Source organism: Pelobates fuscus, chromosome 2 (assembly GCF_036172605.1).
Source record: "Pelobates fuscus isolate aPelFus1 chromosome 2, aPelFus1.pri, whole genome shotgun sequence".
NCBI classification, from domain to species: domain Eukaryota; kingdom Metazoa; phylum Chordata; class Amphibia; order Anura; family Pelobatidae; genus Pelobates; species Pelobates fuscus.
Window position 1 is genome coordinate 319895808 of NC_086318.1, and position 12608 is coordinate 319908415.

Consider the following 12608-nt stretch of genomic DNA (forward strand, 5'->3'; position numbering starts at 1 on the left):
AACCTTCTTGCCACAGCTCGCATTGATGTGCCATCCTGGATGAGCTGCACTATCTGAGCCACTTGTGTGGGTTGTAGACTCCATCTCATGCTACCACTAGAGTGAAAGCACCGCCAACATTCAAAAGTGACCAAAACATCAGCCAGGAAGCATAGGAACTGAGACGTGGTCTGTGGTCACCACCTGCAGAACCACTCCTTTATTGGGGGTGTCTTGCTAATTGCCTATAATTTCCACCTGTTGTCTATCCCATTTGCACAACAGCATGTGAAATTGATTGTCACTCAGTGTTGCTTCCTAAGTGGACAGTTTGATTTCACAGAAGTGTGATTGACTGGGATTTACATTGTGTTGTTTAAGTGTTCCCTTTATTTTTTTGAACAGTGTATATACACACACACGTGTAATTTAATTAGAAGTGTATTTTTATATCAACATATTAACATAAACATACACTTAGTATGACATTTTATATAAAGATATATAGACATATATTATATTTATATAATATGTCTATATATCATACATATATACATGTCTATATATCATACATATATATATATATATACATACACACACACACACACACACACACACATCTAATTATATTTTTATTTAATAACAATTTGTTTTATTTTACACATGCAGGGAGACTGCCTGTCAGTTCAGGCAGCCCCCCTGCAGGCAGATACACAGGCACCTATTGCGGCCATGTGACTGCTCTGTTAGAGCGATCACATGGGCGTGGGGTCCTAATTCGCCGAGGGGGGACTGCCTGGGCTGTCAGGCAGTCCCCCCAGACCGGGAGCAAATGCCGATAGCCAGGCGGGGGAACAGCGGCGATCGGGTAGGTAAATATTACTGTTACGACAGTTCAGGACCGCCATCGGTCCTCAAGGGTATTTTTCTGGTCGTTAAGGGGTTAAAGCATTAAAAAAAAAAAAAAAAAAAAAAAAAAAAAATCGGACAAATCAAAGACATCCTATATAAGATATAAGGAAGCCAATAATGCGTGCAAAACGGTAATTAAAGTGGCTAAACTAGAAAATTAGAAATTGATAGCCAAAGAATCCAAAACCAACCCAAAAAATGAAAGTGTAGGTACACTGGAAACATAGATGGGTCTGTTAGTTAAGGAAAACCAGGAAAAGGCAGACATTTTAAATAACTATTTTTCTTCAGTATATATTAACGAGGATCCTATGGCAAGAGATATGCAAATGATTGCTGCAAAAAACTTGCAGATAACTTGTGGTTGGATGACTCGAGACAAGGTGCTACAGCAGTTAAAGAAAATTAATGTAAATAAAGCTCTGGGGCCTGACGGTATTCACCCACGTGTACTTGAGGAGCTAGGTGGGGAAATAGGAGAACATCTGTATTTAATCTATGAAGATTCTTTTGTTTCAGGTACCGCAGGATTGGAGGAAGGCAGATGTCGTTCCTATATTTAAAAAGGGTTCAAAATCCTAGCCTGGAAATTATAGACCTGTGAGCTTAATTTCTGTGACTGGTTAAATATTTGAAGGGCTATTAAGGGATAATATTCAGGAATTCATTGGGAAAAACTTTGTTATTAGCAATAATCAGCATGGTTTTATGAAACATAGGTCATGCCAAACTAACCTAATTGCATTCTACGAAGAAGTAAGTAGAAGTATAGATCATAAAGTATAAATAGGGGCATAAATTCTTGGGATGAAAATATAATTTTGCCTCTGTATAAATCGCTGGTAAGACCACACCTTGAATATGCTGTGCAATTTTGGGCACTTGTCCTAAAGAAGGATATCATGGCACTAGAATAAGTGCAAAGACAAGCTACAAAATTGATAAAAGGAATGGAGAACTTTAGTTATGAAGAAAGGTTAAACAATTTAAATATCTTTAGTTTGGGAAAACTGTGCCTCAGATATAACATTATACAAATATATTCAGGGCTAGTACAAACCATTATCTGGAAATCTAGTCATAAGCAGGGCTTTACATAGGACACATAAAGGCTGGAAGAAAGGAGATTTCCTCTAAGGCAAAGAAACATTTTTTTTTTACAGTAAGAGCAATAAGAATATGGAATTCTCTGCCTGAAGAGGTGGTTTTATCAGAGTCCATACAGATGTTTAAACAGCAATTGGATAAATATTTCCAAAAATATAACATACAGGGAATTAGTGGGGTAATAGCTGATTAATCAATGGAGATATCTGACTGCTATTTTGGGGTCAAGAAGGAATTTTTCCTAGTTTGTTGCAAAAGTGGAAGCACTTCAGACTAGGTTTTTTGCCTTTTTTTGGATCAGCAAAAACATATGGGAAGAAGGCTGAACTTGATGGACACAAGTCTCTTTTCAGCTAGGTAACACACCTCTTCCTGACAGTCAGTAGAGGTGATTCCGCTGTACTGACAGAGTAAAACTTGGTCACATGATGCAACAGCTCATGGGAAAGGAATGGATCAATACTTTTCTTATGAGAAGCATTGGATGCGCACACATGACTCGCCACCCATTCACATCAGGTCCTCAATGCTCCTCTATGACTGCGCCATCACCGGAGAGGTGAGCAGTACCAAGGTAGTATTGTCGCTGGAAAAATGTGAGTATAACCTTTATTTTAATCATTTTTATGGAAAAACCTGTATAGGACTAGGGAGAGGGAGACTGTAGCATTAGGAATGCAACTATTGTGTTCCTTTTATATTAATTAATTATATTAAAAACGACTAGAATATAAATATTACAAACGACAGTCCTCATCGGATTCTATTTACCTCTATAATTAAGGCGTAAAACAAAACATATTTAGACATCTCTTAGGATACACAGAATTATGTAAACATAAGCAAACAATATTTCCAGTAGCATGTCTCAAATCTCATCGTGAATGTTCTGCTTGACACATGAATTTTCCTATATTTCCATAAACAGACCTTAATGCAAAAATGTGAGTTATTTAAAGAAAAGCATCTCTTGTGTACAAGCTTTTGAAATCCACTAAATGATTTCATGCAAACATACTGTGCATTTAAAGGCTTAGATATTCCTAACCTATTGACAGATGTTTGAGTGCATTTTGATCACCATAGGTTTATTTGAAATAATAATTCCACTTACAATCTTCCATTCATTACATAGTTTAATTTTAAAGGGACACTATAGTCACTAGACTCCAGCTTATTGAATTTGTTATGGTGAGTAGAATCATTACCTTCAGGCTTTGTGCTGTAAACACTGTCTTTTCAGAGAAAATGCAGTGTTTACATTAGTGATAACTACACTGGCCACTCCTCAAATGCATCCAAACATTCAGTGTCTCCTCCCTCTGCATGCAGACACTGAACTTTCCTCAATTCATCTCTATGAGGAGATGCTGATTGGCCACCTTGTCAGTCTCAACCAATCCTATGGGGAAGCACTGTGATTGGATCAGGCCACCACTTCTGATGAGGTCAGCAGACAGCATGCAGAGGTACAGCTTAATACAAGTAATATTTTGCTATATTTATGGAGGCATGAAGGGCCTAGGGGGACTAGATGGTGGTTTTAATACTATAGGGTCAGGAATACATGTTTGTGTTAGTGACCCTATAGTGCTCCTTTAAAGTACTTTACGAACTGGTAACAATTATATGATATTATCTAAAATTTCTACTCCAGATTTTATTTCTGCAAAGTTGTTCTATTTCTCTATTGAACCATCTACACTTTGATTATATTGTTCATGAATCCTGTGTATTGAGAGGCATTAGACTATGTTTTTAAAAGACTGCTGCTGCCATCCACAGTATTATATTGTATTGAACTATTGATTATTTTGATACCTGGACCACATAAATCACCCAGACCATTTTATCTTAATGAAATGGTCTTGGTGCAATGACCCTTTAGTTTTAAACCTGCAATGTAAAACATTGCCATTTAGTAGATTTGGCAATGTTTCCACAGCAGGGCTAAACTAACCTCTAGTGGTTGTCTTCTAAGTCAGACTCTGTTTTGACATGTCACGTCCCCTGAATGCTTCTCATAGAAAGTATTCGAATGCAGGAGAGCACTCACCGCACATGCATTTCTCATCCCCAGTGCTCCTCTACAAGAAAAAGCAATGCCTACAGGTTGAAGTACTGGGAGGGGATGAGTGCAACTGGACTGAGAGAGTCTTGGCACTGGAAAAAAAGGTTAAAGGTACACTACAGTGTTAGGAAAACAAAACTGGGCCCCATCCTCCCACACGGCTCCCCCCGGCGGCAAATGAAGCGTGAAACCCCTTTATATACTAACCTGATTCCAGCGTTGAGATTCCACCGCCTCGTCGGATGCCAGCTGATGGGGAAACCTAATGTGCATGTGTGGCAAGTGCCGCACATGCATTAGCTCTGCCCTATAGAAAAGCATTAAATACATGCTTTTCTATGGGGATTTCGCAGAGCGTGAGGACGTCCAGTGTTCTTTCATAGAGGCAGGCTTAATCCTGCAATGTAAACATTGCAGTTTCAACTGCAGGGATAAAATGACTGGGTGATTGCATTCCGACCTCTTCAATAAGATTAAGTGGTCTGGGTGCCTATAGTGTCCCTTGAAATCTCCCCCACCCCCTTTTTTTATTTTTAAGCATAATTGGAGGAACTGAATTTAAACAATAAGGATACTTCATACTAAGCATGTCAAACTCAAAGGCTAACACGGGCCAAATAAACAAGGTTTAGATTTATGTGGGCTGTAAAAAAAACAAAAACTTCAGTTTTCATAGAAATGTAGGTATAAAGTTGCCTAACTGACACAGGACGTCTTCACACTCATACGGCTTCAAAGTAAACAAAAGAGCAAATTTATTTTAAGGAGATATGTATTTGCATATAACCAACGTTTCAGTCCAACTACCTTGATATATTAAGAAAAGTTTGGTAATGGGACTGAAATTATGAATATATGCTTTTGCACAGCTGTAAAAAACAAAACAAAAAACAAAGACGCTATCTTGTTGATTGTTAAGTTCTATGAGTGTTTTCTTCACTTTGTCTGAGATCATCAAACCTGATGTTAAGATCAAACATGATAATCTCACCCAATCCAATGCTTTCAAATAGAAAAGCATTCTGTGGCTATTGTGCATGTGTGGCAAAAAGCTGCGTGGACAATCAGCACCTCCATGGGGAGCATTCTGCGCCTCCATGCAGACCCTAATACACTGTCCCCTCGCCCCATTTTAATACACTGCCCACAAATCCAATACATTGCCTCCAAATCCAATACACTGCTCCCCTGCCTCCACTCTAATTGAATGCATTCCCCCCTCCTTTCCCCAATTTAACACACTGCCCCTCCTTCCACCACTCTAATACACTGCCCACCTACCTTCCCAAAATTTATACACTGCGCTCCCCCAATTTAATTCACTGCCCCCCTCCACTCTAATACACCAATACACTGCACCATCCCTCCCTCAAATTAATACAATGCCCCCACCCCCAATTTATCACACTACACAGGAAGGTCCCTCCAATTCCAGCCCTGCTCTTCTCTGCTCAAGCAGGCTAGATGCTCCTCTGGCATTGTGAGCAGGAGAGTAGGCAGAGTGCCTGGCCTGTGGGAGAACGCGAACAGCTGTGAGAGAGAAGACAAAAATCAGACGGGAGATATCTTTCCTGTCTTGCAGCTGGTCGCAGCCACAACACATAGTGGCCCCAGGGCAGGCGGGCCGCAAATATATCCATTGTGGGTCGCAAGATTGACATGCTTGCTCTACCGTTAGGAATATGTTTGCCTTCCTGACTTTAAAGCCTTATATAGTCATAAATACTGTTCTTTAAAGGTCCCCTTCACTCTAAATATTTCCCTTTGATCAGTGATTTAAACACCATTGATGGTAACCAAGGTCATTTGAAAATTGCGCTTTTTGCTCAGCTGCTCCAAGGCAGTGGAACCTCACAGGCTGTTTATTTGTTAAATTCTAAGTCAGGGGTGACAAACAAGTAGATATTTAGCTTTTGTACAACTTCCACAAAGTTTGCTAGCATTAAGGAGTACACTTGGCCTAGTTTGATTGTAATTGGCAAGCACCTGATGTGCACAGAAGTGAGTACTCAGCTGTTGGGTTTAATTGGAAACCTGTGATTGGCTAGGATGTGCCATCTGCTTCCTGGTTGAGGGGTACTAGACAAGAGGTGGATGTTGAAGACCAGCTGCAACAGGGATATCCTACTTAAAAAGTGATATAATCTAGCCTAGTGATGTACATTTACTTACTAAGTATAGTCTGTGCCGGGAATTGTGTTAAACATAGGGTATTATTCAGTTTCCAGACACTACATGGTAATATTCCCCTTTATAATTTAAATGTAAAATTACTTCTATCTGAACCATCAAGTAGTTTTGAAAACAAAAAACATAAATTTTGTGGTTAATGCAGTTATTTCCAAAGCACATCCATAAATTGTTGCCCTTTTGTATTTCTATCTAAGATAAACACATACGGGACCACTTCCTTTAACAAAAACAAGAATACTTTTTTTTTTTACTACTGACGAGCTGGCACATTAACGACTGTAATCAAATGCAATGTTATCAGTCCGTGTTGGAGACATTCATTTCCCCAATTTTTAAACGTTTTACAGCTAATTATTGCACAATCTGTCTTCCCACAACTGTACGCTGTTTTAAGAAAAGGGTAGCAAAACCTTCCAATTACCTCAAGTGCGGTCTGATTTTCTACAAAGTCAAACAAAAGAACAATTTGCTCTAGGTTGGTGCTCACCTATTCTTTTATAATACGCTATATAATAAATGTGAAATTGTGAAAATAAATCCAAAAACTATTAAAAACTTTGCAAACAATAATATTTAAAATAAAATATCAATTCACATTCTCTGTTTCAACCTCACAAATGATATTTTTCTTTTCCCTGCATATCTTCTTTCTGGGTGCAATCTTCCATAGGGTACAAAGGAAACAACGAAATGTGAGTTATTATCTTGTAAATAATTCATAAATGTACATTATGCTTTCACAATTCACACCGTCCCCATGCCGATTTGAGCCCATCCAATGCTTTCCCTATAGGAAAGCATTGGATTGGCTAAAAGCAGCCATTCTGATGATGTCACAAAGGGGCGGAGGCAGCGCCGGCGGACCTGCAAGGCACTGGAAATAGGGTGAGTTTTAAGCTTTTCTAGGGGGACTAAGGGGGGAGGGCAAGCCACCTAAATGGTGTGTTAAAAATTATAGGGTCAGGAATACATGTGTTCCTGATCCTATAGTGATCCTTTAAGTTAAACAGAGGTGGATATATGGGTTCTGTACACCCTCCCTCTAGGGAAACAATATATTTTGTAGTTGTTGCAATTAATTGTTGTTGCAGTGATTACCAATTTTGTAATTTTTCCCTTGCAAGTTAATAGGACAAGAGATTCTTTTGAAGAATCTGAGGCAGAATCTAGGCTTCGGGCTCCCTAGGATGCAGGAAACCACTTTGACAATTGGTGATCAACTGTCTTACTGGCCTGGTGTTCTAGTGGTGGGGATATTGGCAGTATAAGAGTCTCTTTCACATACATCACCAAAATGAGGAAATGTCAAAGAACTACAAGGCGAGATCACATGGTGGGTGGCATCTTAATTAGTATAATGAGGTGGAATAAAAAATCCAAGTTTATCCCACCTCATTATACCCTAGGGTCAAAGAAAATACAGAGTCCCTTTAACAAATAACTTAATTGCTGCCTCAGTGTTTTTTTTTTTTTAATTCTTTATTTTTGTTGTGCGGGGGGTTACAGACATATTAACAAACGCCACAACAGCGTGTCACAGGATTCACATATAGTATTCAGCGGCGTGAGGATTCGCACCATTTTATATATTTAGTATGCTTATCTACATATTTGTTCCAACGGGGTAATATTCAGCTAAAATAGCTTGCTTAGAGAAGATAACATAATTTAAGTACAATTAGGAGAGTAACATGGGTGAACGTTGCTTATAGAATATGCACTCAGAATGGCCTAGTGTGCTGTGAGATTGGATGTTGTATGTACCAACAAATAGTATGTTGTGGTATTGCCCACAATGGTTTGCAGGGGGCGAGGCTATGTGCCAGGTATATTGTGTACTATACGTAAGAGTGTAGGGTGTGACCTACGGCTTGGGGTTGGGTTGTACCGGGCTGCAATGTGTCATCTTGCGCCCATTTTTCCAGTTAAGGACATAAAACGTAATGACGTGTACTGCCTAGGTAAGTCAAAAACATAACCTATGATAACATCGTTATAGCTTTTCACGTAATAGGTTGTTAGGCTGTGTCAGAGGTTAGTCAGATATATGCCAGTTTACGGGTCTGGTTAAAGATAACATAGGTAGGATGGAGCTTTACAATCATTAAAGATACACTAGCATAATACTTTAGCCCAATACTGGCCTGTAGGCAGTAATAACTGTCATGTTTGGATCCTAGGTGGGAACCTTTAGCTTCGAAATGAGAAAGCGGAGCAATACAGGCTCAGGCTGGCCTATGAGAGCCAGATATCGTTACATGTACCCTAATCAAGCCAATATTAGTAAGTTAATAAAGATAGGCGTGCTAAGTGACTGAGCAAGAACCATATAGGTCTATCTGTACTGCGGCCGTGAATGGTACATTTGCGGTACCTAATTGAGGAATATAGCGTGGTGTGTACTAGTGTGTGAATAGCTCCGGGCAATATACACATCAGAACGTTGGCCGGGTCATATCTTGGATATTTCGCTGATCCCCTTATATGTCAGATGGGCATAAGACTGTTGTGGCATTGCCCTGAGAAGCAAAACAGGGAAGCTCTCGGATATGGCCCCATGTCCATAAGGGTACAGAGAATTAAAATTAGCCTTGAGTCATGTTATGGTTGGTCTAGTCTCGATGTCTGAGACCAGGCAAAAAACTAGGGAAACTGGGGCGGTCGCCAATAGGGGCAAATCCCATTATAACAGTAGGTATGGCTAGCTAGTTGCAAGGAAACAGCAGCGATGCATAGCCTGGCTGGATAGTTAGGCCCAGGAGGCTGGTCAATAGCTGGGTTTAATCTGGAAGCCCAGTTGCCTTGCGGGGTCTAGTAGCTTAGTGGGGTTGTTACAGTTATGTGTGCCGCCTCTCATGTGCACGGGCATTCTCGCGACGTCCCTATAGTAGGAGCGAGTGAAGTATTAGCATTACGCTGAACAGTGTGGGCATATAGGAAATAAAAAACTGTGGAGACATATGGCTTAGAAAGCTATAGGGGCGCATGTGTAACACATAGACATTGCCTAGGTAGAGAATTAACATCAGGTTGATCAACTAGGTGGCAACAGATAGTCACTGCCGGGTCGGTATGTGACATCCTAGTGAGTATTTGTAAAAGTGACAACATAATAACTTTATAACATGGCTAATTCTAGGACGGCACTAGCAGTGCGAGGTTCTATCCGCTGTCTCCTATAAAGACTGTGCTGTAGAAGGGTTGTAGGTGCCACAGCGAGTATACATATTAACTAGAGGGTGTTGCTTAGGACCTAATGTCCGTCAACTTATCGGACATCAGCATAAGGCCTAATAACAAAGAGAAAAAAAAAAAAAAACAGAAGAGAAAAAACAACTGGCATAGTCACGTGTTATATGTGTCATTGCAAAAAATGATAAGTTCACAGGCTCTTGTAGGCCTCGAAGGGTCCCTTCTGGGTGGCGGTAGGACCGGCACTTTGAGACTTGGCAATCTCCTGCGACACTGTGTGGTGGGGCAAGGGCCCAGACAGGTGGATGTCTCTGTGTATCTATGTCGTGACTGCCGAGTATGCGTCCGGTGTGGAGCTTTGTGGGATGAAAGTCGCGACCCGTTCTGGGTCCCATGTATGGGTGCAGTTGGGGGAGCCGTTATTGTCCCTGGTGGTCTCTCCAAGCGGAGGCAGCAAGTCATGGGGTAGATCCAGGAGTTGGAGGAAGGCCGGGGCATCTTTGATGTCCTGAATGCTGTGTATGGTAGACCCTTGTTGGACCGTCAATGTCCTGGGCGTCTGCCAGCGGTAGTCAATCTTGCGGGTACGTAGAATCGAGGTGAGTGGCCGTAGCGACCTGCGCCAGGCCAGGGTGTCGTTGGACAGGTCCGAGTAAAGTGTGAGGTCCATGTTATCAAAGCGGAAGGGGGTCTTGCCTCGGAGGGCTGATAAGATCGCTACCTTATGGCCGCTGTTGCGGAGTGTCAGGATTACATCTCTGGACGCCGTAGTCGGCGCGTTTGCTGGTTTAGGGACCCTGAAGACCCTCTCCGGGGTGATTGTTGGCTGCGGACTGCGAGGCAATATTTCTTGTATCATGCGCTGCATTAGAGAAGGTAGGTCGGCCTCTGCTACTTCCTCCCTGACTCCCCCGATTTTGATGTTGGAGGCCCGCCTGGCGTCCTCGAGCGCCGCAAGGCGCTGATCGTATTGCCTGTTTTGCTGTTCCAAGGCTCGTACTGTGAGTTGCAGCGTGGCAACGTCCTGGGCCTGGGATTGTGAGGAACTCTCCAGTTTGGAGATGCGGCCTGTCAGGCCTTTCAAATCTGCGCGGAGTGCTGTAATGTCTTCGTGGAAGCTGTGTTTCAGGTCCGCCAGTAATGTCTTCAGGACCACTATGGTGATCTGCTCTGTGTCTTGCGCTTTGTCGCAGCGCTGTACCGTTTGTGGTGGGTTAGGAAGCTGTAGTATTTCCCTCTCCTCCTCGTCGGACAAGTCCTCAGAGAAATCGGAGCACCCACCATGTTGAGCCGCCATGATTGTGTCAGTGGCTCCTCGTGTCTGCCTCCATAACTCTCCGATCGTTAGTCCCGATGTGGGTTTGTGGGGTATTGATTTTTTCCCCTTCCTCCCCATTTGTGCTTGGGGTAGTTGCTGGTCAATTGAGTTGTGAAGGGAGGGGTTTTTTCACGTTTTTCCCCTGGTCAAGGCTCGGAGCTTCCTTGGTGTGCGTCTGTTCGCTTCAGTGTTCAACCGGAAGTCCACCTCATAGTGTTTTATTGTAATTATTTAGTATTCATACAGCGCCCCCAAAAAAATCACAGCACCGTATAATAGAGGAAATACAGACAAATAATAAACACATACTGATAAAAAAAAAAGAAAGAAACAGAGGACCCTGCCCATGAGCTTACGATCTATCAAATACAGTACTTTTATAAAGGTGCTTAGCAAGATAACTTGTGATTTTACCATCTAAATGTAATGATCGGGAGTTGACACAAAGGTAATGCAAGGGATGTTTGTAGTAATAGCCAGACACCAGGGGATATATTAAATCACAGTGCAGTTTGTAAGGGATAAAATAATTAACAGACACAGCTGAAGGATGATGAAATAAAATAATGTTGGACAAGGGTGTGTAGTCATAATAAAACAATATATCTAGGTTCAGAAAAAAGTCAGTGTGCTGGGGCGATCTGTAGATGGAAAAAAATGAAAGAGGTGATTGGAATCAAGCCACAGGCTTTGTTGTAAGGAGGTAGCCTAGCGGTGGGTAGTGGAGGAGCTGGACTATGTGATTGTGAAGAATTTGCTGGTAGAGTGAAAACATTTTGGCAAACAAACAATCTCACTCAAAATGAATAGTACATATACAAATGCATGACAAGAGATATTCTAAGAGTTGTAGGATAATTAGTGTAAAAATGCACCAAACAACACAGATTTTCAGTCTTGATTGAAGGGTACCTTAATTGCGTATAGAACCTATTAAAGATATTTTGGGATTGATGCAGATAAAAGTCAGGGTGCTGGGGTGATCTTAATTGCCTGCAAAATCTGATATTTGGCTAGATATCTAATATAATTAGATGGAATCCCACAAAAAAAAGTTTTAAAAGTAATGCTTACACATAACAGGTTCCCGCAGACACAGCAGCAGCACTTCCTCCAGAACTGCCACCAGTGATCAGCCAATCAGACTCCTTTTCGGCATTATGGTGATTTACTGCTCGTTTTTCTCTGTATGCCTTAGAATAACTCCATGGATTTTTCACCGGACCAAATATACTATCGGTACTACCAGATCTAATGAATATTAAAAAGGGTAAATCATAAATAAAGCCAAACATATTGAGAAATTAATATTATATTTACAATTGACGTTGCCTATTGATCCTTGTTCAAGGTACACTGGCAAAAAAATAAAACAAAAAAGCAAACTCTAAAATTAAAGAAACAAAAATCGGTTCTGGCCAGTGTTACACATGCATGCGTTATCTAAGTACACATCCTTCTTCCTTCGACACTGCAAGCTCACAAAATGGACGAGAAGCCAGAGTAAAGTCTAAGGCCTAGTTCTAATATTGTCAGTTAAGCTTTTCAATAATTTTTTTCTAAATAATAAAATATCAAAAAAATATATAAATATATGAAACAAAAATACAAACATAATATTAAATAATTTGAAATGCTTATCCAGCAATATTAAAATCAAAGCTTAATCAATCTCTGTGGAGGCTGGATTTAGTTTATAACACATGTGGGTAGCTTTATTTTCAAAAGAAATGGAGATAGTATATGGCATTTTCGGAAAGAAACACTATAGCACCCAGAAAAAGCAAGCTTATGTGAATATGGTGAAAACTACATCAGACTGCCAGTTTAACTCTT

General features: G+C 40.8%; 1 protein-coding gene across 2 annotated transcripts in view; it reads right to left on the reverse strand.

Annotated features, from left to right (window-relative positions):
- The window catches only part of QRSL1 (glutaminyl-tRNA amidotransferase subunit QRSL1), a 72120-nt gene that overhangs the window by 44893 nt on the left and 14619 nt on the right, over positions 1-12608 (reverse strand). Inside the window, exon 5 of one of the 2 annotated variants that reach the window (XM_063441305.1) lies at positions 11847-12023. The exons of the other annotated variant lie outside the window; for it this stretch is intronic. Within the exon in view, the coding sequence (XP_063297375.1) occupies positions 11847-12023 (177 nt within the window). The remainder of the gene's footprint in view (positions 1-11846; positions 12024-12608) is intronic. 2 annotated transcript variants of the gene reach the window in all.